We start from the raw sequence: 26,424 nt of genomic DNA on the forward strand, positions 1-26,424 counted from the left end.
TACCACTTATTTTCTTTTATTGTTTGCCACAGAGAAGACTGCTGAATTGTACTTGAAAGAGATTAAAGGAGAAACATACACCAGCTACTTTCAGCACAGCTCACTGCTTTTACAATGCCAGCCAGTTCACTTGCTGCTTCCCTATTTCTGCCCATACCCCCAGCCTTTCCCACTTCCATGCTTAGCTCTGACAGAATCTCAGTGGAGAATTAATTTTTCTTCATGATGTAACATTTTTCTTCATGATTCCATCCTGAGTTGCTGCTTGAAGGCATTGCCCCTTGCTCTCCTGTTTGACTGGGGTGAGTGCAGTAAGAGGGGTCAGTAAAACACACATTGCTCTGTCATCCTGCCCCTCACACCAACCTCCAAAACATGGCAGGGACAAGCATCTGTTGACAGATTACTTGGTTTTATCTCATTAAAAACCCACCACGCTGTGCTGGGGCAGAGCCCACCAAGTGAATCAGGGATAAAGGAGGAGATGGAGTTTAAGCACAAATGAAACAACAAGAATCAACACAAGGCAAGTCTGAGGACTGAAAGGGAAACCACATGGACTGAAGGAGGGACTCTCTCTCCCCTTCTCCTGTTTTCTTATCCCATTTCAAACAATATTCCCTTGCTCCTCCCCTCTGCCTGGGGCTGGCAGAAGCATGCAACACAGCCACGGGGAGCAGCCACCTGACAGCCCCAGCCACACCTGGGCCACACATGCACGATACCCAGGGAAACAAAATTCTTGGGAGCATTAATGGTGAGAGAGGCTCCTGTGGCTGCAAATAGGAGACTGTGGTTGATCATCTGCTCCCACTTGATGGGAGAGGAGAACAAGGCTTTTTAATTGTCCCAGTTCTTCTCTTCCTCCTCTTCAGAGATTGCCATTACCAGCCTGGAATTACTTCTCCAGTTATTTCTCGCTGCTTCTGGAGTGGGAGAGAAGATGGGGCAAGGGGGTTGTGCTTGGAATCTCAGACTCATCTCTCAGGCAGCAGGACGAAGAAGATGGCCTTGAGGAAGTGCCCAAAACTGCAAAGAGCAGCCACGAGCCAGTGGGAGCGAAGGCTGGGGTCAGTGTTCACCACACACTTTGTGATGTCTGCCTAAAGAGGAGGGAAGAGAGATGGTCAGAGACACCCTGAGACTCCACCTGGCATCTGCACCCTAAGGAGCAGCTCAGTGTCACAGCATAAAAGACTAAAGCTTGAATCACTTATGTTCTTGAGTCTAGTACATGCTATACAGTAGTTAATAAACACTTGTCATATGCTATATAGGCCCAAAAATATTTTGGCAAAACCCTGTGGAGGTATTAGAACATTCCCAGCATAACTTTCATAAGTTATTGTTCACCTGCTTCAACACCTCCTATGAGAGGTGGATTGAATCTGTGACTATCTCCAGGCAAAAAGATTGAGCTACTGCACCAAAATCTCTTGTGCTGATTCCTGAGAACTTGCATTGACTTTCCTCAGCCTTTACAGCTTCTTTGTTTGACATTTAGTGCCAGGTCAGCCCCTTCTGCAGGCTGTGCCAGCCCCCCACCCCTACTGCAGCACCAGGTGCTGCTCTGACACTTCCACACACTGAAAGTTATCGAATCAGGCTCAAGAGCCCTGCAAAATACACTTTCCTAATTCCCCACCAGCGAGGCAAAGCATCCCCCTCTTCAGCCACCCCTGGGGAAAGAAATGCTACAGGAAGATTATCCAGCACTTCCCATTTTGGATAGCTGAATACAACTTTCTTTCCCTGTTCAAAAGGTCCTCAGCAGTATCAGCATTCCCATCCTTTTCTGTAAAGCCAGATGCTTCCCAGAGGTTGTCCTGGTTAATATCAGCTCCAGTTGCTTGTACATTTTCTCTTGCCTTAATGCTTTCTTTGGAAGGCATTCAAGCAAGCCACCCCCCAGTTTAAATCTAAAGCAATGCAAGCTTTGTAGCTTTGTTTGTGGAAATGCATTTGCCAGCAGAGATGCCTCCCAGAAGTGTGGGCCAGATTTAAAGATCACTTGGGCAGCCAGTTTCAAGTATTAACGAGAAGCTGGCCTGCAATGATTAAAAATATTAAAAAAAAACCCAACAAACAGCCTCATCAAATTGATAGAAATAGGCTCTCAGTTGGCATGGGAAGCAGAAAATGGAAAATATCGAGAAGGTGAAGTGAACAGGACAGAGGTAGAGAGAAAGATGCATTTTCTGGTGCAGGAATCAAAATTAAAATCTTTACCTGTGATACAATTGAGTTCTGGGTAAACTCCAGCCCAGCACAACGAGATGTGGACTGAGGCTGTGCAACAGGGGTGCCCTGTTAGCACATCAGCCCCGTGTGGTTTGCAGAAACAGCTTTTGGGAACAATAATCACATCACAAGGATGGCAAAGCTCACAGACCCAAAAGTTTTTTCCTTACAAGCTTAGCTCAGCAATCTTCCAAATTTACCTTCTGACATAAATCTCTCATTGACCAAGCACAGATGAGTGAGACTCTCAAACCTGAGGTGTTCCTCCCCAAAACAGGCCATGAGAGATTATAATAACCTTCTCTATTCCTTCTGCCTGTGCTCAATACATGCATCAGCCTTGCCTGACCAACCTTGGTCATCATCAGAAGAAAGGAAAAAGGGGCTGAAGGGACAAATCCCAGAGTTTGGTTAGTGGGTACAGCCACACTAACCAGCCCCATCATCATCTACAGACCAAAGCTGTGCTGCCAGCAGCCTCCCACACATTCCAGCAGCTCCTTGCTCACCAGGTCTGGAAGGCTGGCACACTGCAGCTCACCCCACTGCTGATCTCCTGGGAGCACCAGCAGGAGCTGAGCTCATGAGTAAGTGACAAGCAGAGGCTGCAGAAGGGAGGAATACAGAGCATGCAGTGATGGGAAGGAACAGGATGGCAGGAGAGAGCTGAGTCAGCACCAAGGTGAGGAAATCCTGCTGAAAAACACGAGCAAACAGAGCAAGCAGAGCCCAGGCAGTCAGCAGAGGATGCTGCAGTGAGGTACCAGTGGTCACAGGTATTGATCTGTATTGTGGAGGAAAGCAAGGTGGGTCTCCCTGAACACTCCCAGCACACTCACCCTATTTGTATTTGAAAATGGTCTGAGCTGAACCTGTCAGATTCCAGCAGCCTGCACGGGGTCAGGTTTAAAACACTTGTGTCAAACTGTCCCTTTGGCTGAGGGAAGTCATGCCATGCAGGACTTGTCTGAACACACATTTTAGGGGACCTGACCCTTAAGAAACACAAGCTCTAATGGGCTTTAGTGCCTCCTGTGAGCCAGGACAACCAACCCAACCCCCTGGGCTGATTGCAGCTATGAGGGGTTAAGTGCCAGGTGAGGAAATGAACTCCTCGAAGCCCTGCTCTGTTCTCCCAAAGGCAATGATCTCACTGCTCTAACCAAGAGGAGCTGCACTCAGAAGCACTTACAAATTTCTATGGGGCTTGCTCAGATAAGCAAAATTGCTCAGCTGTTTAACAATTGCCTCAGCTGTTGTTATCCAAATCAAGCCTACCTGATAAGGCAGCGCAATTGAAAACTTCAAAGCCACTTAGGGCTTTTTGCCTGGCCAGGCACTGATAAACTGTTGCAAAGGCAGTTTGATATTCTGTGTTAATTGTTCAAACAAATTCAAGTCACCTACACTGCTTTGTAGCAAATGCTGCTAAAAAAAATTTAAATATTTCTATTCCACTGCAAAGCCACTACTGAGTCTGCAAACTCTTCCCAGGAGGAGATGATGCCTCAAAGGTTCTTTCCTGCTCTTCCTGTAAGGTTTGCATTGGGTTCTGCAGTCTCCACCCTATGGAAGCAGCATGGGAACCTGCTGCTGAATGGAGAACTCCGAATGCCTTTCCAAAGTCTCCTTGGTGTCTTTCCTGGACCAGCTCAGGGATGGGGGTTACTCTTGGCAGCCTCAGCCCAGGCTGATAAGTAAGAGATGGGGAACAAGGATGGCAAGCCAGGACAAACCCACACAGCTGGGCCTGGCAGTGGGTGAGAGGGCTCCACCAAAGAGCTGCTTGGTCTGGCCTGTGAGTGAACAAGGCTGGGAATTCCTTGCTGCAGTGCCTACATCACGAGGAAGAACATTCAGGGAGGCACAGCCCGAGATGGGATTCGCAGCCTTTCCCCTCATTTCTAGAGGGAAAGTATTTCCTTTTCACAGCCCAGAGCTGCAGATCAGGGTGCTGGAAATGGCTGTATCAGGACAGCTCAGCAGCCTCCAGAGTCCTGTGCTTGATGAGGGGCAGTGATGTTGGCTTTCCTTCCTTGGGGCCAGATCCCAGGAACAATCAGCATGGATTCAACAACCCCAACAGGAATGTGCTGTCCATCTAAAGGGGGATGGCTGGAAAAAGAGCCAGTGGTGGACTTATCTCCTGAGCTGCACAGAACCAGTGCTTGTAGCCACAGCTCTCTTCACAGAGAGCAGACAGGCACAACTTCCCAAGGGTATTTCCTGGGAATGGCAGCAAGGAACCTCAGAGAGAGAGCAAACAATTCTTATCTCTATTCTCTGCTCCTGTTGGTCTTGCACACGTAAAATGTGTTAAGAAGGTTGTTTACCTGAAGGGATTTAGTAATTAGATTCTAGTAATAGTTGTTTATTTTCATTAACTAATTAGGTCAAAACTGTGTCCTAACTGCCTCGAGACAGTCACGAGTTTTTCTTCAGTATCTTTTTAGTATCTCTTTAGTATCTCTTCAGTATAGTATCTCTTTAATATAATATAGTATTAATGTAATATAGTATAGTTTTAATAAAACAATTATTGAACCTTCTGAATTAATAGAATCAGATACCAATCGTGCCCTAGGTCCTCAGACCCTACATAAATAAGTGCTGCTCTGGAGATGGGTTTTGCAGCTTGTTTGCTATGCAACAAATTTTTCCAAAAATATCCTTTTGGAACGATCCAAACATTCTGTTTTGAACTCTAATGAAGCAATACATGAATTAAAACAAGATGCTAGCTTATCAGAGCATGCAAGTTTTACCAAAACAAAATAAAAATAGCTGGAAACTAGAAAGATGTTCCTACACAACATTTCTGTTTTAATGAAACTAAATCTTAGGGGAAAAAAAGTTTCAGAGAATACATTTCAAGCAGGTATGCAGTTAAAGAAAGCCTGAAATGATACTGAGGCAGGGACTGGCACTCACAGGCAGGAACAGTGTCACTTGATTCCAGGATATCCTCTTCACCTGCCTCAGCACAATTAATTCTTGGAACACAAAATGAAACAGACCAGGGCATTCAAATCAAAGGTTACTTTTAGCCCAACCAAACAGCTCCCTGAGACAGCTGGCCTCAAGGTGACACAGTTTTAGAGAGGGCAGGGATGATTTAAGGTAGGATTGGTATTTAGTAAGTGCAAGGGATCCCAAATCAGAACAATGATACTGTCCTAGTTCTTCCTCACTCTCCTGAAGAAATCAGGGAACTGAACCAGCTACTGGCACAGCTGGGAAGTCTCAGCACAAAGGAGCAATACTCAGTTTGGAAAAAGACACCCCACTCCCTCCAGATCTGTATGGGTGAGGAGCCTGACCATTTCCTGACAGCTGAGGAATAAATTTCACCTCTTGGAAAAGAGGGAATTTGCATGCCTTGGGAACAAGATGTCCTATGAACTGAGTGGTGCCACAGGGCAGTATTTTGCCCCAAGCAGCATCTGCCCAGCAGCACACTGGAGGATCCAAGGACTGTGTGTGTCCCTGCCTGGTACATGCAGACACCACCCAGCTGCCAGCCACTCACACAGCCAGCCAGGCTCTCCAGTCAGCTGGGGCGGTCACTGGGAAAGTATCTAGTTATGCCACAGCACCAAAATAAAGTTCTTACTATGAACCATCCTCCACAGGAACCAGTGCTCACATTAAGTACAGAGAGACCAAAGAAATCCAGTGCTTAGAGGTGAAATGAGAATTAACCTGGCAGGCCTCATTTTTTGCCAGTTTCTAGAAAACAGCTGGCCAAGAGTATCACAGAATCAAAGAATGGTTTGAGTTGGAAGAGAGACCTCAAAGATCATGCAGTTCTACCCCCTGCCATAGGCAGGAACACCTTCCTCTAAAATCAGCCTGCTCCAAGCCCATCCAGCTTGGCCTGAACACTTCTAGGGATGGGGAAACCACAGGTTCCCTGGGCAATCTGTGCCTCACAGGAATGACCCTACAGTGTCCCACTATGGCTGGCTGTCAGCTCTGGAGAAGATCAGGAACACAACAGGTGCTGGTGGGTCAGGACTGAAGTAAGAATAATAAGAATAATAAGAAGGAGAAGGATAAGAAGGATAAGAAGAAGAAGAAAGATGAGAAGAAGAAGAAGGAGGAGGAGGAGAAGGAGAAGCAGAAAAAGAAGCAGAAGAAGGTGAAGAAGGTGAGGGTGAAGAAGGTGGAGGAGGAGGAGAAGAAGAAAGAAGAGGGAAGAAGAGGGAAGAAGAGGGAAGAAGAAAGAAGAAGAAAGAAGAAGAAAGAAGAAGAAAGAAGAAGAAAGAAGAAGAAAGAAGAAGAAAGAAGAAGAAAGAAGAAGAAAGAAGAAGAAAGAAGAAGAAAGAAGAAGAAAGAAGAACTACTCATGGTTTTGAGGATGGGACCATGAGGCAGTATCAGAGTTATGTAAGTCTAGCACAGGTGTAAGGTGTAAGGACAGAGGTGGTCACAGCACTGTAAAAGAGAATCTCCCACAGCTTTTTTCTGCATAAAGCTGCAGAGAGCATGCTCTCACTTTCACTAACTAGGATATTTTCTGGTCTGAACACACAGAAACAAGTCCAATGAGACATGCAGCACCTCTTACCCAGCCTCCTCTCCTCTTCAGCCATGTCACCAAGGTCTTGCGGACGAACTCACCCAGGCAGTCCACGATGGTGTGAACCATGGCCGGCTGCGCGTGCCGCACGCAGTCCACGGCCAGCCCCGCTGCCACGGCGTACAGGGACACCACCTTGCCCCACGTGATGCCTGGCAGAAGGGAAAAGGACATTCACATTTGTAAGAACCGAAATGAGGGATGTGGAACTCCAGGCAGCTCTTCAAAATGCAGTTTATTGTATACAAAATGCAGTTTATTGTATACAAGACATTAGAGCAGTCCAGGGTAGTGGGTGACAGAGCCTGTGCCTACAAAATCAGCTCCAGTTGTATTCCCATCCAAGACGTTTACTGATGGTGCCTCACGTTGGGCACCACTGTAAAAGCCTAAATGAGAGATGTGGGACTCCAGGGGCTCTCCAAAATGCAGTTTATTACATCCAAGACATTACAGCAGTCCAGAGTGGACAGATCCTGTGCCTACAGCTGTCAGCTCCAGCTGCAGGCAGGCCTGGAGACCCTTTGGTTTTGGTTACAAATGCATTATAGACTTTTCTTTGCTGAGCATCTTCATACAGTAGACCCAATCTGTACCTGAACTATTATCTATAGCCTATCATAACTGCTATAATTACCATATTCATGTTACTATTCTCCAATCACTCAAAGTTAGTACATTACAGTTTAAGCTAGAAGATGTTTTTCAGTTTTCTTGCAGTGGAAAATTCTGAGACCTTTTTTCTACTTGCAACATTTGCTGGCTTGTTTGCCTGTGCTATCTTTCTGCTTGGTAAAAACATCTTCTTGTTTGGGGTGGGTTTATCCTTTGCTTAGAGCCATAAAAACCCCTTCTAGCTAACACACCCTTTGCCTCCTTGGTTATCCAGTGAGACTGGCTCAGCAATTCTTTTCTTTTATATCAAAACTTGCTTCCATCTCTATTCCTTCATCAGATTCTACATTTCAAAATCTTTCTGCTAAGCATCCATATCTGTGAGACTTTCTTGTCAAACTTTCATCCTCCCCATCACATATTTAAACACACACACACTCAGTTCAGTCCTGAATAACCAAAGGAATGACTCTGCTTCATTTCACGTGCCCGTGCTGCCTGTGTGCAGCCACAGCTCTGTGTGCTCTCCACATGGGGAGAAAGAAATGGTAGGGAACCAGAATTAGGAAAAACTCTCCACATGGAGAAGCAGAACGAAATAATCTGAGCTTGGTATGGTTTGATTGCCTCTCAGCAATGGCTGCACAGCTTTGGAAAAAAAGCAGCCCAAAGGCACCATCAGGATAAGGGAGATGTGCACCACTATGTTTTGTTTTGCCACTGGCTCTCAGCCATGCATGTGCTGCATAGGAGGTGACAGAATTCAAATTGTTTGAACAACCTGGGGGTTTTGTCTTCAATATAAAGCTTAATCACCCTTAGACAAAGCATTCCTGTTTTTTTCTATGTGACACTCAAAGCATACAAGATCATCATCTTCAGTTCTACAATGGCACAAAAGCAACAAGGGGAGGCAAAGATACAGGGCCAAGAATAGAGGAGTCACAGAATCCTGAGCTGGGTGGGTCCACAAGGATCATTGAGACCAGCTCCTGGCCTGCAAAGGACACCCCAACAATCCCACCCTGTGCCTGACAGCATTGTCCAAATGCTTCTGGAGCTCTGGCAGCCCTGGGGCTGTGACATTCCCTGGTGTGCCTGTTCAGTACCCTCTGGGGAAGAATCTTTTCCTAATGTCCAATCTAACCCCCATGGCACAGCTTCATGCCATTCCTTGGGTCCTGTCACTGCTCAGCAGAGAGCAGAGTGCCTACCCCTCCACTTGCACTCAGGAGGGCTGGTGTCCTCTTCAAGGTAAGCACCAGGCCTCAGTCTCCACCTGAAAAACCTGAAGGTAGCTGCAAGGATTTGGCCACTGCCTACTTAACATTGCCTGTGCTCCCCTGTCAATGCAGGGCATCCCCAAAACAGGGAGTAATGTGCTCTGACTCCATTGGTGCAGAAGGCTGAATAAATTGCATTATATTCTATTATATTATATTATATTATATTCTATTATATTATATTATATTATATTACATTACATTATTATATTGAGATACTATATTAAAAAGATGATAAAGAAAAACCCGTGACTGTCCCCAACAATCACTACACAGCTTTGACCCAATTGGCCAATCAATCCAAACAACCATCACCAGAGTCCAATTAACAAATCACTCTGGGTGAACAATCTCCATAACACATTCCACATGTGCCAAACAACAGGAGCAGCAAGTAGAGATAAGAATTTTCTCTTCTCTGAGCTTCTCACTGCCTTCCCCAGGAAAAAATCCAGGGAGAGAGAATTGTGTCTCTCTCTGTCCAGAGAATGTGAGTACCACACTACCCCAGTGAGGAGAGTGCAGGGGTGGAGAGTCAGTCAGCTATCTAATCTCCCAGGAGACAGCCTTCCTGCCAGGCTGCCCTGCCCGCAGCAAGTGCTGCACAGAAGCTGTGCCAGCAGCTGGGACCTTCCTGGTGGTGTCAGGGATGAGTGTGGCAGCTCAGCTCGAGGTACCAGCCAACCTCCAGGCTGGCCTGAGCATAAATCCTTCATGCTCAGACATTGCAGTCATAAATCCTTCATGCTCAGACATTGCAGTCATAAATCCTTGGTGCTCAAACCCTGCAGTCAGCTGCCCCTCATCAGGCTTTCCTCAGGACCAGTGACCTGGAAACACAACCCTTTCACTCCCATGCACACAATTTACTTTATTATCTGTAATAGCCATCTTTATCAAGCATACTGGGAAGTATTTTACAGTGTTGGGTCTCTATGGAATCTGTCCAAAGTCTCTCCCAACCATAGTCAGAAGCCTGGTGACGTTCTAATGTTTAAAAACCACACAGAACTGTTCTTGCAGGGTTGTAGCAAGGTGAGAGCATGGAAGATGTGTGCAGTGATTATATCTATGGATCAGGAAGGGTTAAACACACCATTAGAAAACTGGATGTGCTCAGCAAGCAAAAATACAATTTAAATGGGGTAAAGATTCTCCCTCTTTCCTTCCTTGCACTCTCAGATCCCGAGGTAGCCTGGACCAGCTCTGGGATGGAGCTCCAGCCTCCTCACAGCAGCTCTCATTGCAGCAGAATACCATGCCCTATATTTCTTTAGAAAACCTGCAGGTTTCAGAGCATTTCCACAATTCTTGCACTTGGTGCTTCAAAAGGGACATTCACACTAACACTTTTAGGAATTGCTTGCTTTTCTTTTCCTTAAAAAAAAAAAGAGCTAAACTTTAGAGGAACTCTTCAAATGTCAGCCACAGGAATACCTTGTTACATTGAAGAAAATCCATTCAGCATTACAAAAAACCCCATTTTTATGACTAATGTCAGATAAAAATCTACAGATGAACCTTTTGTCAGGCTTTTAAACCCTCTGTGATACTCTTTCTCCAGAACTACCCCTGAGATCAGGGGAAGTTATTAATGTAGCTAAAGTGACTGTTCTTCTTTTGGCTTTACTTGCTGAGCAGACCCTGCAGTGTCCCTGACACCAGCGCTGTCACTCAGGAAGTTCACTCCCTGTTTGGCATTCACACTATTTATCTGCCTTTCTCACATTGTGTGTCACCATGACAGCCAGCAGAACGAGCCAGGAAGAGGCTATGAAACCACACAAGAGTAGACAGAGGGGTTCTCCCTGCAAGGAAGAGGCTGTCCAAGTGCAGGTCAATGCAGCTCTACCCAGTGAAAGAGGCTTTCAGGGGTTACACTCCTTGCTGATGATATATTCAGGACCAGAGCCTCAGCTGGCTTATATTCAGCTTTAGTATAAGTCACTTTTACAGTTCTCCATCCCTGCAGAAATGTGGTTCCCTGCATCCTGAGTTACATAACAAAAGTTACCCAAAATTCCAGGGAAGAGTTCACTGGCTTACTCCCAAGCTTTTGCTGACAGCACTACTCAAATATCTGAAGCAAGTCCATTAGCTCTGAGATATTTACGTGGCAGTAACAAAGACTGACAGGACTGAAGTCACTCTGGTACAGAAAAACAGCTCCAGTCTTGATTAATGCTGCTTTGAGCCCAAAATAGAAGAAAAGTGTATCTACAACCTGTGAAAGACAGAGGCCCATGGCTTCCCCAGCACAAAGCAGTTTGCTCTAAGGCACATCATCCAGAGAGGATGGAGAGAAACCCTTCAGCCCCAGTTTCCCTGCCCAGATTGTTCCTGCTGCAGGATTTGCACAAGGGAAGTGCTTCCCTGACACATGGAGAGACCCCTCTCCCTTTCACAGCAGACTGGGAACAGGTTCTTCGTTAATAATGGTGATGGATGTGGAAGGCTCAGGGGTCACATCCTCCTTCCAGAGCACCCCCAAAGGGGTCAAACCAATCCTTCAGGCTGCCTTTCCTGTTAGAGTCAGCCCATGGGGGCAGGAGAGGAGGAAATCCCTTCCTCATTTCCACTGGTCTGAATCCCCTTGCCACTGCTGGAGGCAGAAGATGGAGACAGTAGGCTGGGCTTCTCACTCACAACAGCAGGGCACAGCTTATGCTCCTCTTCTCCTATTGTAGGAAGCAAGGGAAGAGCAGGCTCCTCCAACACCTGGGCCTGCCCAAGAGGGCTCCAGCACCCACCCAGCCCAGGCAGGAGGGGCAGCAGCCCCAGCAGTTCCCCTCTGCACTCTCCCAGGACACCAGCTCCATGAACTTTTCTCTCTCTGGAAAATACGGGTTTAAAGGTTTTCTATGTTCAATGGGCTAAGTCTGTGCAATGGTAAGTGATGTTATGTTGCATTTACTCCTCTTGGCAGGGGCAGAGGAGCACAGTTACTGAGAGGGCAGTGCCTCTGTCCCCTGTGATGCCCAGGCCAGGCTCAAAGTGACACCAGTGTGATACATCTCAGCATAAGCTGGAACTGCATCTCCCCAGTGCACATGAGAAGTGAAAACACATTGGCTTGCTCCAAATTCCTCAGAAGGGCTGGCTGTCATCCACACTGGGTGAAACAGGCACTCATCACCAAGCAAGACAATCCATTCACAGCTTCCCACTGCGTGGATTAACATGCACAGGAGCTAACAACAACAGGGAATGGAAAGCTGGTCCAAAAAGGAGCCAGAGAGAGAGAAAGCTCTGCTCACAGACATGGAACAAAAGGATATGGAAAAAGTGAAGGACTGCTTAGAAGGCATTATTAAAAAATAAGAAATACAAGTTGCACTGTCTAGGCCAGCCATGGAGCTGAAAGTATGTAAACACTGCTGAGCCCAGGGTAAAATGAATTAGCAGGAGAGGAATGCTCTTGAAAGTGCTCCTGCTCCTATGAGCTTGTCTGCCCCGTGGGAGAGATGAAGAAGCCATGAGACACCAGGGCACCACACAACCTGAGGTTATTCAAATAAACTCAGCATCAAAGTCCTGCTCACAAATCCGCCCTTAAAGAAACACCAGCCACTGCTGCACTCCAGCAGCTGGGAGAATACAGCCAGACACAACAAGCTTTGGGGGAGAGAAAAGCTGAGAGGGGTGTGCACGAGGCAGGAAGCTCAAGCCATAAGGCCCAAGTGATGAGGGAGCAGCAGGATGCATTTCCAACAGCATTTCAGAGAAATGGTCTGGGTTGGAAGGGAACTCAAAGCTCATCTCATTCCAATCCCCTGTCATGGGCAGTGTTACACCCCAGGCACTTAATTCTAGGGTTAAAACCAAGGTTCTTTTGCTCTGCATAGATTCAAAGGAGAAAATCCCAACCCGATATTCTCAAGAGGCAAAAAACCCATGAAAGTTTGCTGGCAAGCTACAGAAAATTAAGGAACACTGGCAAAAGAGTAAATGCAACATAACATCACCTACCATTGCATAGACTTAGCCCATTGAACAGAGAAAACCTTTAAACCCATTCAATGCCATGTTCCACGAGAAAAGAGAAGAAAGGGAGAAAAACAGAAAGACAGGAAAGATATAGAAAAACAGACATATTGCTACTAACTCCAGTTCCAGTGATGTAAAACTCCAAAATGAAGGTAGGGTCTGTCACCATGATATTTCCTGAAAAATCCCTTTGCCAGGATTTCTTCTCCTGGGAAGCTGAGAAGCCTCAGAGAGAAATGAAAACAATCATTTTCTGATTGCTTCTCCTGTGTTTGGCTGCTTTGGAATGTGGTCTGGAGACTGTTTACCAACAGGTGCATGTTTGATTGGTTTCATGTGAATTGTTTTTACTTAATGTCCAATCACCATCAGCTGTGTCAGACTCTGAGGAGTCAGTCACAAGCTTTCACTATCATTCTTGTCAAACCTTCTGTCTGTATATAATATAATATAATATATGACATAACATAACATATCAGCCTTTTGAGAACAAAGAGTCAGGTTCTCATTTCTTACCTTGTCCTGGGGACCTCACAAACACCACAGGGTCCAAGGACAATGTGCTTGCCTTGTGGTCAGGCTTCTTAAAGCCTTGGCCCATCCTGGCCTTTCCTCCCAGGTGGGATTTGCAGTTTCTTGGCCACACTGGGTGCTGCCTTCAGTGTGCCACGGCTGACAGACACTGCAGGGCTGGGGGTGCAGGGCCAGGGCACCATCCCACCACAGCAAGGTCTGATCCATCCCTACCATGCATTCCAAGCATCCTAAGATGTCTCCAATCAGATTCCATTTTCCAGTCTCTGACAGACAGGGACACCTTCCACTGTCCCAGGTTGCTCCATCCAGCCTGACCTTGAACACTCCCAGGGAGGGCCCCACCTTCCTGGGGAAAAATTTCTTCCTTATATCTAATCTACACCTACTACCTGTTAGTTTGAAGCCATTCCCCCTCGTCACTCCAGGCCCTTGGGAATATTCTCTCTCCAACCTCCTTGTTGGCTCCTTCAGGGGCTTGGAGGCCACGCTGAGGTCACCAGGAGCTTCTCTTCTCCAGGCTGAACAATCCCAGCTCTCCCAGCAGAGCTGCTCCATCCCTCTGCTCACCCTGGTGCCTCCTCTGGGCTCTCTCCAGTGGCTCCAGGTCCTTCCTGGGCTGGGCCCCAGGGCTGGGGCAGCTCTGAGTGGGCACAGGGGCAGAATCTCCCCTGCGCTGCTGCCCAGCTCACAGGTGGTTTTGGGTCCCAGTACACAGGGCTGGGGCATGTCCAGCTCTCCCCCACCAGCACCCCCAAGTCCTTCTGCCAGGGCTGTTCTTGATCTGCTCACCCCCAGCCTGGACTGGTCCCAGGGCTTGTCCCAGTGCGGATGCAGCATTAGCACTTGGCCCTGCATAACCTCCTGAGATTCCCATGGGTCACTTCTCCAGGTCCCTCTGGATGTCACCCCATCCTTCAAGTGTGTCAACAGCAGCAGTCAGCTTGGTGTCACCTACATCCTTGCTCCTGCAGGGAAAGTGCTTTCTCCTCAGAAAGCATTTACCCTACATTCCTTTACACAGGGCTCACTTCAGCCCAGGCACTCTTGAAGAAAAGCCAAACCCAGTGAAAACCAGGCTGAAAGCTTTTAAAAAGCCCTCATGCCTAGCAGCTCTCACCAACAGGGCAGAACTGCTTCCTTTAGGAAAGGAAAATGCCTCTCCCTTTTCTACTTCTGTTTTTCCACCAAGTGACCTCTTCCTTCTGGCATTTGTTTTAAAATGTAAGGAAAAAAATCTCAGCTTAGCCAGGCCCCAAACCAAAGCTTGTAGAAGTCAGGGGAATGTCTCCTGCTACCTGCAGAGCAGCTTTGGACCACACATGAGAACAAGTGGTAACATCACAGAGGTGATGGGGCTGCAGATCCTTCACCACCAAGGAGGGATCAGGGCTCTGCAGTGCTTTGTCTCCATACAGGTGGGCTCACCTCACCCTGAATTAACTAATGAGATGTTTGGAAACGGGGGAACAAAACACAGCTTGAGCCTAAAGTCTCTTCTCCAAGATGACAAGCCATGGGACAAGAGGAGATGGCCCCAAATGGCACCAGGGGATGTTTAGATTTGGTATTAGTGAGAACTTCTTCACTGAGAGAAGAGACATTGAACCAGGCTGCACCAGGGGATGTTCATTGGGAATTAGTGAAAATTTCCTCACTGAGAGATGAGACATTGAACCAGGCTGCACCAGGGGATGTTCAGATTGGGAATTAGTGAAAACTTCTTCACTGAGAGAAGAGACATTGAACCAGGCTGCATCAGCTGATGTTTAGATTGGGAATTAGTGAAAACTTCTTCACTGAGAGAAGAGGCATTGAACCAGGCTGCCTCAGGGCAGGTCTGGGCTCAGTCAGGGCTTGCAGACAGTGCGGACAGGAAATGAGCACAGACAGAGCTACAGTGTGAAGACTCAAAACCAGACCAGAATGTGGAAGATAGACCGTAAAAGATTAAGGAGAAAACCTCTCCAGAAAAAAATAAGGGTCAAAATCCCCTGCTTCCTTGCTGCAAAGGCATTTTAAGTGACTAGTGGGGCTCCCCAAGCTGTCTAAGCACTGGAGTGTCAGACTGTAGCTGTTTTCTTAATAAACTTGGTAATTGGCATGAAAACTCACTCTGAACTTGAGTGTCTGGTTTCCTTTGCTCAATAAGAGCCTCTTTCCTCTGAAGTATGAAAAAAAAATAAAAGGAATGAATGTCTGGCTGCTACAGCCAACTCCAATTTGCTGGATTTATTGTTAAATGCTGAGTTTTGAGAGTGCAGTGGGATCCAGGAATGTTAAAAAACAGCAGGCTCCTACCCCTCAGCCACTCAGCAACCTTCTACCTAGGAGAAATTACAATAACAAGCTGATAAAAGCAATTAAACGCACAACTCCCAGCAGAGATGAGAAAGAATTAAGAACATACATGGAGAGCTCTGGGAAGGTTTGAATCAGCACACTAAAAGCCATTTCTGCAGCAGGGAGGCTCCAGAGGAGGGGCAGCACTGCCAACAGAGTCCAAAGTCTCCAGCGTTGTCAGCCCCAGAGGGCTGAGTCCAGATTCTATTCTTAATACCCTGAAAGGTTTAGAACTATGAGATATGATTCCTGCTTTAATTTGAAACTACCCACACATTTGGCTCCTGAGCTGAGAAGCTGAAGAACACAAAAAAAATTGCAGCTCTCCATGGATTTGTCAATACACACCGAGAGCAGAATTCCCAGGAGGCAGCAGGCTTTCTCCCCAGCATCCTGGGCATGCAGCATCACAGCACACACAGTCTGCTCCCCCTGCAGCACTCCTGGCCCTCTGCCTTAGCTCTCTGTGCCACTCCAGCTCTGGAGGTGGCCCAGCCCCAATGCTGCAGTCACCAAAGATCACCTGCCATGCAAATTGCACCTGAGCCTGCCAACCTGACTGTTGTTTTTCTGTCAGCCTTGGCACCAGCCAAGCTCAGCACTAAGGGACAGGACAGGGCACCTGCACTCTGTACACAGCCACAGTGACACATTCCTGCCATACTTTCCCAGCTTTTGCTCTCTGAGCTCCCAGGCCCTCCCAAGCTGCAGCCCAGGCACGCTCTGGAAGGCTGGTGAGGGCTGCAGAACCAGGCACACAGTCCAATTCCTCCATTTCCAGTGACACAGCATCAATTTCCCTAACCCAGGGAGTAAAATATGCCCTGCTCAAACTGCCAGCAGCCCTGCTTGGGCAGTCCCTCTCTCAGATCTATTTTGCCATCTGTTATGATTCTGGGGAGGATCTCTGCTCCCCACCACAGGGCTTCAGACCTTCTGCATGCCAGGGCTTCTCCAGAGTGTCAGTGGTTCCAGATAAAGTAGTTATTAACAAAGTTGTTTGTGAGGATTAAAAGGATTTGAGTGAGGTAGCCTATTTGAAAGTACATCTGAAACCTGGATTTCTAACCTGTAGCAACTACTGCCAAAGTGACAGCATCCTGTGACACCTCCATGCTATTGTCACTAGTTTCAGTGGTTTCATGATGCTAGCAAGTTGCTTTCTTCGTTTTTTTTTTTCCTTTTTTTGGTTTTGTTTCCAATCTTTAACATCTACCATCCCTTCCACAGACAACACAACAAGACATTGCAGAAAACCTACAACCATGTCAGAACCTGCCTGACATAAATCCCTCTAAAAGGCTTCTCTTCCCTCAGTTCCCACAGGCTGCTTTTCCAGTTGTGAGCAGGGATTGTTTCCAGGAAAAGCTGAATGCAGCACAGGGCTTATTTTTGCTTTTGACCATCATCTCTGGAACCAGCCTAACAGCAGCAGCAGAATATTCACATCTAAGCAGAGAGAAAGCTCAAAGCACCTGCTCATCTGGAGCAGCCTTAAGGACCAAGTCTTCCCCAGCATGGGAAAGGAAAAGGTCTCATTGCAACTCTGGGTGTTGCTGTGGGAAAGGAAGCCAGGAGGAGAGGAGCTCTCTTGTGATGAGCTGATTCTGGCTCCCAGCATCAGCAGCCTGAGCTGGAACAAGGGCGACTCCCATGCAATGAATCTCCTGCAGCTGCCAAAGGTGAGCAAAGAAGCTTGGAATGAGTGACCTCCTTCTGCAATGAGGTAACAACCACCTCCTAATGAGGAAGGGCAGGAGGTGCCTTCTAGAATGAGACAGAACCTACTGGGAGGATATTACAACCCAAGACATTTCCCTGCCAGAAGACAGCAGAGAGGAGCTCTCATTAAATCATTAAAGCGGGGCACAGTGCCAAACTGCCCACAGCCCTTTGAGAAAGCAAGCCCCACCTTGCAGGCTGTGCCTTCTCCAAGAGAGGTGCTGGATAATACCCTTTTCTTCACTCAGAGATGGGGCAACTGAGAGGTGCTTTAGAAACTTTTATTCCATTTTCAGTCTCATGAGAAGGGTGAGACAGATGTTATAATTCATGCTATCACAATCAGAAGCCAACTATTTCCTAATTACAGTACATTATAAGTGTTTCTTGGCTTATCAGCTTTTTTCCATGTCACGCTGTAGATGCCTTAAAACCAATAATCAAAAACCACCCCTTGTGGGTCTCACTAGAATGAATCTTTCATAATTCTATTTAGTCTTATTTGTAAGGCTATTTTAAGAATTTTTTAAGCTCTGTTTCTCTCTCAACAATATCTCCCCTCTTCCACACCATTTCTAAACCAACATTTAAAAGACAATTCCTTGTCTCAAATTCAGACACAAACACATACTATGTGAGAACTCTCTACAAACCCATTTCCCACAGGAGGTGGCTCCATCCTGCTGCTGTGTGTGTGGGGGGACCATACCTGCAGTGAAGATCTGCGTGGCCACGGCCAGGAAGGCGTCGGACACCACGGACTCGGAGTGCAGGGAGATGTTCAGCTGCCGCGCCACGTTCCGGTACACGTTGGGACGGATGTACTCCAGCTCGTCCCCTGCCAAAAAACAGCCAGGGTCAGCTGGACACAGCACCAAGCCCTGCTCCCACCTTGGAGGAATCCAGGGATGCCATCAGGTGAATGTGCTCCAGCTCATCCCCTGCCAAAAAACAGCACCAAGCCCTGCTCCCACCAAGGAGGAGTCACAGCTGGGCTCACTCCAGGGATGCCATCAGGCAAAGAGTCTGAAGCCCTGTGGAAACCCAGGGCACCAGGAATATTTCTCTGTCTGCTCTGGGGTGCCCTGACCCCCAGGGCAGCACTGACTTTGACCCTCATTCATGGAGAAAGTTTCCCAGACTTCAAGATAGACTGGAACCCACAAAAGTGTGAAATAGATTATAGAGAGCAGTGCAGGTGTATCACTTGGTGAGAAATTGAGGTTTGGGGATTTTTAGTGTGTTGGGGATGGAAGCAAGATGGAGGGCACAGGATGTTGTCTTGGGTTTCTTCTTCTTCCTTCTTCTGCATGGGTTTGGGTGGCATTTTGTAATTGGGCAGAAAAGTCTGCACTGTGGGCTCTGTGGGATCAGTTATTGGGTTAAAAGGGAAAATAATCCAGGTGTCAGCTCTTAATTGGACAGTTTAGTCTTAAAAGACCTTGTAACAAAAGACTGTGGGCCATTTTGTGCCTTCTAATGAAAAGCTGCCAAGCTCACAGTAGTGAGACTGTTTTACTGATAAGAAATAATAAACACCTGAGTCTGAACATGAATTACTGTCTCAAGAGCCTTCAATCCAGACCCAGAGAAACCCACAACTGGGACCCCCACAAAGCCCAGCTCCACCTGAGTTGAGGCAGGCAGCAGAGTGCTTAGGGTTGTTGAGATGCAATTGCCTCCCATCTGTGTGGTAATCACAGATCCTCTGAAGAGAGAGAGACACAGCTCTCTCCCAGGGTTTTCCTGGGAAGCTGTGAGAAAGCTCAGAGAAAAGAATGAGGAACAATTCTTATCTCCACTTGCTGCACCTGTTGTTGTGCACACGTGGAATGTGCTATGGAGATTTGTTTACCAAGGGGTGATTTCTTAATTGGACTCTGGTGATGGTGTTTTGGATTCACTGACCAATTGGATCCACGTTTGTCTGGCAAGGGTGATGGGTTTTTCTGAATAGTATAGTATTGTGAAAAATGTGTGAATGTGTTTTATTTTATTAAATTATTATTTTATTGTGAGTGTATTTTATGATTGGCTTTTCACAAATATTAAAATGAATATTATATGTGTTATGTTAGAAAGTTATGCTGTGTTAATTTTCTTAGGTAGTGTGTTAAATATAATTTTAGGTTATAACATAATGTTAAAATAGGAACTATGCTATGGAAGATACTTTTTTTAAAAGAGAGAAATGAGGTACTCCACTGAGAGAGCAGCCACAGGACACCTCAATCTTTCAGAGAAAAAGAATTTATTACTTTCTTATAAAAAGAAATGAACTTTTTCCTGCCTTGCTCATCCCTGAAGACATTGTCAGGACTAAGAGGAAGAAGCTGACACTGACCAGACAGAATCCTGTGTTTGAATGGAATTTATGCATCATGGATGAGGTGTATGAAAATGCAACAAGCTATTGCTTTTGAGGGTTAATCCTCTGTTAACGTGGGTCATTTTTCGGGCTTACTTTGCCAAGGAAGAGGTACCTGGACTGTCTGTAACTCTTTGTTTCTATTGTCTCATAGTGTCCTAAATCCAAATTGTCCAAATTTTTATTACTCTAATTATATGACTATTTTTATAACCATTTCATTACTATTAAACTTTTAAATATTTTTAAACAAGTGATTGGCGTTTTTCACAGTATCATATAATAAAGTACAATACAGCAATTGATCAGCCTTCTGCAGTCATGGAGTCAATGCCAATTACTCCCCAGCAGGGACTGCTGCCCCCATACATCTGCACCTGGGACTCCTAAAGGGAGCAGGGGCAGGCAGGGGCCCTGTACCAGTGGTGTGGCTGCAGTAATCCCTGATATAAATTCTGTTCCCATGCTGGCTCCCTGCCTTTCCTCCAGCACAGGAGACAGGTCTCAGATAAGCAAAGCCATGTCATTTTATTTCAGAAGTGAGAAGGAGGCATGAATGTGGTGTTGTGAGGTCCCCAGGATGAGGTGAGAGCTGAGAATTTGACTTGATGTTCTCAGAAGGCTATATTATATTATATTATATTATATTATATTATATTATATTATATTATATTATATTATATTATATTATATTATATTATATTATATTATATTATATTATATTATATTATATTATATTATATTATATTATATTATATTATATTATATTATATTAATGCTATACTAAAACTATACTAAAGGAAGAGAAAGGATGCATCAGAAGGCTAAACAAGAATGATAATGAAAGCTCGTGACTGACTCCTCAGAGTCCAACACAGCTGATGGCCATTGGTCATTAATTAAAAACAATTCACATGTTTGGATAACCAATCTCCAGACCACATTCCAGAGCAGCAAACCATGGAGAAGCTGAGGCTTCTCCTCTTCCCAGGGGAAGAAATCCTAGGGAAAGGATATTTCAGAAAATATCATGGTGACACACGTACATCCATGGAAGCTTTTGAGAGCTACGCCCTTCCTCAGCACCCCATCAGGCTTGTACAAAAATGCCTCAAGTGCAAGAGAGTGACTCAAGAATGCTGAAGGCTGATGAAAGCCAAGGATCCACCCAGAGCTGCACAACATTAATTAAACAAAGAGACTGCCAGCTATTTTATGCTCATACAGGCACTTGAGAGTCAATCTGAAGTTCTTTCTCTCCTCCAAATGGTTAAAGAGATGTTCATCTGCGTGGCTGACTGCTCAGCAGCAAGGTATGTGACACACACAGGCATGTTTTCACCTCCAGAGTGCTTTCTGCCCAGCTGGGAAACGGCAGGAGGTGTCAGGCCAGCTTGAAGACCAAAACAAAAACCACCAAGGCCAAGCAGAGAACCTCCTCCTAAAGGACTGAGCTATGGAGCTTGGGAAACAACAGTAAAGCTTTTCCTTTTGTAGCAACACAAATCGTTTTTGGAGCAGTAGGATTAATAAAGCCCAGTTTCCAGGGGATTTCTCTCTCTGTAGAGGTTCATGGATATTTAATGAAGGTTGCACAGCTGCTGTAGGAGCATGACACAACACAAACACCCCATGGGACCAAGCCCCTTTGTGCAGAGAGAGCCCTTTTTGGCTTAGATTTAGGACACACTGTGCTCTTCTCTTGCACAAGGGTGCTCTGGGAAGAGGAAGAGGTATCCCAACAGCTTTATATCCCACTGCAAGATCCAGGTGACTTGGCCCAGCCAGGGGACAACTGATCTTCCTCAAAACTTCATTTGTAAGAGAGATAAAAAAGAAGATCTCACTGCAATCAGGACCTTTTCATAGAGCCATTAGCTACTGATCCTTAATTCATTTATCTGGCATTCGGCACAAAGGCAAACCCCAGTTCTGCAGAATTCCACAGCTGAGCTCTCCCAGCCCTTTCTGAGTAAGGGATTGTCCCTGTTTGACAGAAGGAGGAAACCTGCCAACACATGGTCAGCCCTGATAAGAGGAAACCTTACTTGGACTACTCAACAGCTGTTTTCTCCTCCCAGGCAGCACACAGGCTTCCTGGTAAATGCCAGGAAATGGGGATAGCCCTGCTGAGCTGAGAGGGAGGCCCAGGAGCCTGGGATCAGCACTTGGTAGCCTGCCACTGCTCCAACTTCCAACAAGCAGCTCCTGGAGGCCCCAGATGAGATCAGGGCTTGTTTGGAGGCACACATGCCCTGTTCTGCACCAAGGCACATGGCAGGCAGGAGCATCAGGCAGGGAAGGAAAGCACAGGAAAGCATCCCCAAGCTTGGAGAGCCTCCCTGTCCCAGCAGCACCGGGACCTCCACATTGGTGCTGGTCTCCAGTGCCCTTGTTCTGATTTGCAACATTTAGAGCAATCTGGGGGCCTCTCCTCCTTTCTCCAGTGATTATGGAGGAATTTGCAGGGCAGCAGTGGCAGTTTCCATGTGCAGAAGCTCGTGGGAGTGGTCAAAGGGCACCTCCCCAGGCCTTGGCCAGAGGAAATACAAGTTCAGATAAACCAGCTGAAGCCCAAGTCCAGCAGTAGCAGTGCCCTAGAAGATGCCAGATGTATTGTGGCAATTGAGTCACTCACTCTGGAGGAAACCCTGCAAGTCCAGTTAAACACCCAGCTGAGAAAGGCTGCTCTGAGTGCTGAGGGAACTGGTACCCAGCTGGAGACCTGTGCTCACAGAATCAGCTTGCTGCTGGGCTTTCTTAGACTGCTTTGTGACTTTGAGCTGTTGGAGGTCCTCAGAAAAAGGCAACTTTGCAGAAACCCTGTGCTGAGCAGTGCTCCAAGAGACTGAGGAAACTCAGGCAAGGGAGCTGTTTAGGGAAGATCACCAAAACCAAAAGCAGAAAAGAAAAACCTCTTTATTGCAGTGGTCAAAGGGCACCTCCCCAGGCCTTGGCCAGAGGAAATACCAGTTCAGATAAACCAGGCCTATGGCAGACACAGCACCTTGGTCTGGGGCGCCTCATTTGCCTAGACCATTAGGCTTTACCATGCCTGACTCATTAATTGCACTAATTAGCTGCTAAGCCTCACTGAGCTGATGGAGTCTCCCTCCCTGTGACCTCCAACAGCATTGCCTGTGCCCAGCACTTCTGCTGGCCCACCAGAGCCTCTGTGTGCAAGTGGGCTAGGAAACACCCCAACTCCCCATCTCCACAGGCTTCTCTGCACACTGTCATGAAGGAAAAAACTGCTCCTGCTTGCTGCACTGCTCAGGAAGAGGCTGAGGATTGGCATTCCTGGCAGGTGGCAGGACACCAGCTGGCCTTGTGCTGGTCAGAGCAGCAAAGGGGGAAAGAAAGGGATGGGCCACGTGACAAGTGGAGTTTCCAAAAGGAACAGGATGGAAACTGTTCTTCATCTTAATGAGGAGCACTGCTCACCTTTCTGGTTGCATGGGTACCACATGGTGCTCTCCAAACAGATTTGCTCAAAAAAGGCACCAAGTTCCTGGGACTATCAGCCAAATCTTTCCATCTGGACAATTCAGGAGACGCCTTCAGATCCAGAGAGCCACCTGCCTGCCCTTCAACATGTTCCTGGCCACCCACAGAATTTTGGGTTGAAAGCACATAAATCTCAGCCCCCAATGCAGGCGGAGAAGAAAGGAAGTACAAATAGACAGTGAGATTGACAGAACAAGAAAATTCCCCCCAAAACCAAACAACCACTGGAAATAAAAGCAGAAGTAAAATCAGCATAGAAGAGAAAAAGTGAAAAAGAATGAATTTAAAAAAAAAAAGTCAATTAAAACAAACACAGCTATGCCTTAAAAAGAAATTTAGGATAATATCAAACTGGTAGAAAGGGGAGAAAGTGGGAACACCAGCTCTGGTCCTGACTTCACCAGACCAGTTTGAACTCTGATGCAATTAAATCAGATGCAAATGCTGGTGGTAGTTTCCAGCCAGATGTGAGCTAATATAGCAGCCTGCAGGCAAAGAGGGATGTTGGAAGCAGCTTCCAAGAATAAAGGTGTTGTGTTCCCAAATGTCAAACAGGATTTTGAGCCAACTTGAGCACACAGGATGCCACACAACCCCAAAAAAAGGCCAGGCAACTTTTAACATTTAAAAGGTGCTCCTGGTACAAGCTCTAAAGCTTATCTTCATGTCACCAGGCATGACCTTCAAAGTGCTCTCCCTGAAGCCTCATCGTTGCTGTGCTGTGAAGGTGGCACCAAATGGCAGTGGGTGCCAGACAACATCAGCCAACTCCTTCTTGCTCCAGCAAAAAGCAAGAAAACTCAGGTCTTGCTGAATGACTAAGGTAGACAAAGGAAAACTAAACACAGTCATTAAAAAGCAGCTTTTATAAAACCTCCAACAACACATTTTCTGAGCATCTACCCCCAAATTAAAGCTGGGTGAGCTACTGGCTGAAGCCCAAGTCCAGCAGTAGCAGTGCCCTAGAAGATGCCAGATGTATTGTGGCAATTGAGTCACTCACTCTGGAGGAAACCCTGCAAGTCCAGTTAAACACCCAGCTGAGAAAGGCTGCTCTGAGTGCTGAGGGAACTGGTACCCAGCTGGAGACCTGTGCTCACAGAATCAGCTTGCTGCTGGGCTTTCTTAGACTGCTTTGTGACTTTGAGCTGTTGGAGGTCCTCAGAAAAAGGCAACTTTGCAGAAACCCTGTGCTGAGCAGTGCTCCAAGAGACTGAGGAAACTCAGGCAAGGGAGCTGTTTAGGGAAGATCACCAAAACCAAAAGCAGAAAAGAAAAACCTCTTTATTGCAGTGGTCAAAGGGCACCTCCCCAGGCCTTGGCCAGAGGAAATACCAGTTCAGATAAACCAGGCCTATGGCAGACACAGCACCTTGGTCTGGGGTGCCTCATTTGCCTAGACCATTAGGCTTTACCATGCCTGACTCATTAATTGCACTAATTAGCTGCTAAGCCTCACTGAGCTGATGGAGTCTCCCTCCCTGTGACCTCCAACGGCATTGCCTGTGCCCAGCACTTCTGCTGGCCCACCAGAGCCTCTGTGTGCAAGTGGGCTAGGAAACACCCCAACTCCCCATCTCCACAGGCTTCTCTGCACACTGTCATGAAGGAAAAAACTGCTCCTGCTTGCTGCACTGCTCAGGAAGAGGCTGAGGATTGGCATTCCTGGCAGGTGGCTGGACACCAGCTGGCCTTGTGCTGGTCAGAGCATTGCCTGTGCCCAGCACTTCTGCTGGCCCAAAAAGCCTCTTCCAGAACCTCAGTCTGGTGCAAATCCCTCCATCCAAGCTGAGTTCCCCCTGCCAGGACTCACCAAGGCGTAGCAGTATGGTGGAGACCTCGGCCAGCTTCCCCCCAGGCACCGGGGCGTTGTACTCGGGTTTGCTCCAGCTGACACCTGCCTGGATCAGCCTGGAGTTTATGTAGTCTCTGCAGAGAGCCTTGGCTTGGGACACAAGCTCTTTGTCAGTGGGAGACCTGTCAAAAACCTCCATCACCTCTGCAGCAAAGACTGAGGAACGACGCAGCACCTCCATCCTGGACTGCTGAGCCCCAGCTCTGACTGCAAGGCTGAGCCACAGGAGAATCTGCAGGAGTTGTCCTCAAGGTCTGTCAGAGATCCCTGCAGCTCCTCTCCACAGGCCACTTTTTCGTTTTAGCTGGTAAATAAAAGCATGTGTGAGTCCTCTAGCATTGCAAAGATGTAAATCAGGAGCTCAAGAACACAGTCAGTAGCATCAGGTTTGCAAAACATTTGTCTGGGTCCATCTTACAGACAGGGGGAAAAGTCTTGCATCTCTCAGCCACTGACTATCCCTGGCAGGATGGTCCACAGTTTGGAACTCTCAGGGTGTTTCCTTTTTTCCCATTCAGATTTGGCAGTTCTAGAATTACCCATCAGAGAGACTAGACAGTCAGAGCATGGAAACACTTCATAGAATGTGCTGACAATCTCAGCTAGTTTCAGTTAAACTGGAAAAAAAAAAAAAAAAAAAAAAAAGCACCCCAAATACCAGTTACAGTAACCTCAACCAGATGTCAACAGACATTCCAGCTCAGTAGGTCATGGATCTTTCTGAAGAAATGGCACTGTTGCAAGAACAAGGCTGTGGGAGCATTGGAAATGCCTTGATGGAGACACTTTTCTGAGACATATTATCAGTTTAGGTTTTGGTTGTGCCATGCTTTTCCCCCAAAACAATGTGCACACTACTACTTGAAAACATCTAGCAATAGCAGAGAAAGCAAAACAGAAATGTACATTTTTGAAAAGGCTTAAGCTGTGAATGCCTAAAGAGAAACATCAAAATTTCTTCAGAGGCACCTGAATTCATCTGCTGATCTGAGTTTTTAACCCAGTGCTGCTTCTGAAGCCAGAGTCAGACCACTCTTTATTCAGAGGTTAATAAATCCATTTTTCAGTCTGCATTTCAGTTTCAGACACCTACTTACAATGACAATTTTCAAACAAAACACAGCCAGTTATCCCAATTTGCCCAAGGAAAAATATATTTACCTCTCATGTTGCACTTTTTCCCCCTCAGTGATTTCTTTCTGGGTTTGCTTTCATGTTTCTTTAGAAGACCTGCATCACTGGACACCTGGTTCAGGACTCACAGGTGACTGTCACCCTTCTCTGGAGAGCAGCAGCCTCCTCTGCTGTGCTTTCCACGGGGCTCTGTCAGCAGCACATCCCGGCTGAGCTCCACCGGGATCCTTGGGCTTGTTCTCCTGCTTTTAAG

General features: G+C 46.7%; 1 protein-coding gene across 2 annotated transcripts; it reads right to left on the bottom strand.

Moving 5' to 3' along the window:
* Nucleotides 1–26,424, bottom strand: BOK (BCL2 family apoptosis regulator BOK). Of its 2 annotated transcripts, none has more exons than XM_030954445.1 (5): nucleotides 26,199–26,424; nucleotides 24,996–25,341; nucleotides 18,017–18,145; nucleotides 6,812–6,975; nucleotides 1–1,099 (listed from the first exon to the last, which is right to left on the bottom strand). In XM_030954445.1, exons 2-5 carry the CDS (start codon nucleotides 25,216–25,218, stop codon nucleotides 1,079–1,081), a joined length of 537 nt encoding a protein of 178 aa, XP_030810305.1. In that variant the 5' UTR covers nucleotides 25,219–25,341; nucleotides 26,199–26,424; the 3' UTR covers nucleotides 1–1,078. The 2 variants fall into 2 exon arrangements, with proteins under 2 accessions (XP_030810305.1, XP_030810304.1); XM_030954444.1 differs by having other exon boundaries at nucleotides 1–1,103.

This window comes from Camarhynchus parvulus, chromosome 9 (assembly GCF_901933205.1).
Source record: "Camarhynchus parvulus chromosome 9, STF_HiC, whole genome shotgun sequence".
Classification (NCBI taxonomy): domain Eukaryota; kingdom Metazoa; phylum Chordata; class Aves; order Passeriformes; family Thraupidae; genus Camarhynchus; species Camarhynchus parvulus.

What these genes read in the sequence shown, in the direction of transcription:
- BOK (XM_030954444.1), bottom strand. Translation starts at nt 25,218, where the DNA reads ATGGAGGTGCTGCGTCGTTCCTCAGTCTTTGCTGCAGAGGTGATGGAG. An exon ending in CACGCAGATCTTCACTGCAG is followed by an intron (nt 6,976 to 18,016) that starts GTATGGTCCCCC and finishes CCCTTCTGCCAG; the next exon opens with GCATCACGTGGGGCAAGGTG. An exon ending in TGAAGAGGAGAGGAGGCTGG is followed by an intron (nt 1,104 to 6,811) that starts GTAAGAGGTGCT and finishes CCTCCTCTTTAG; the next exon opens with GCAGACATCACAAAGTGTGT.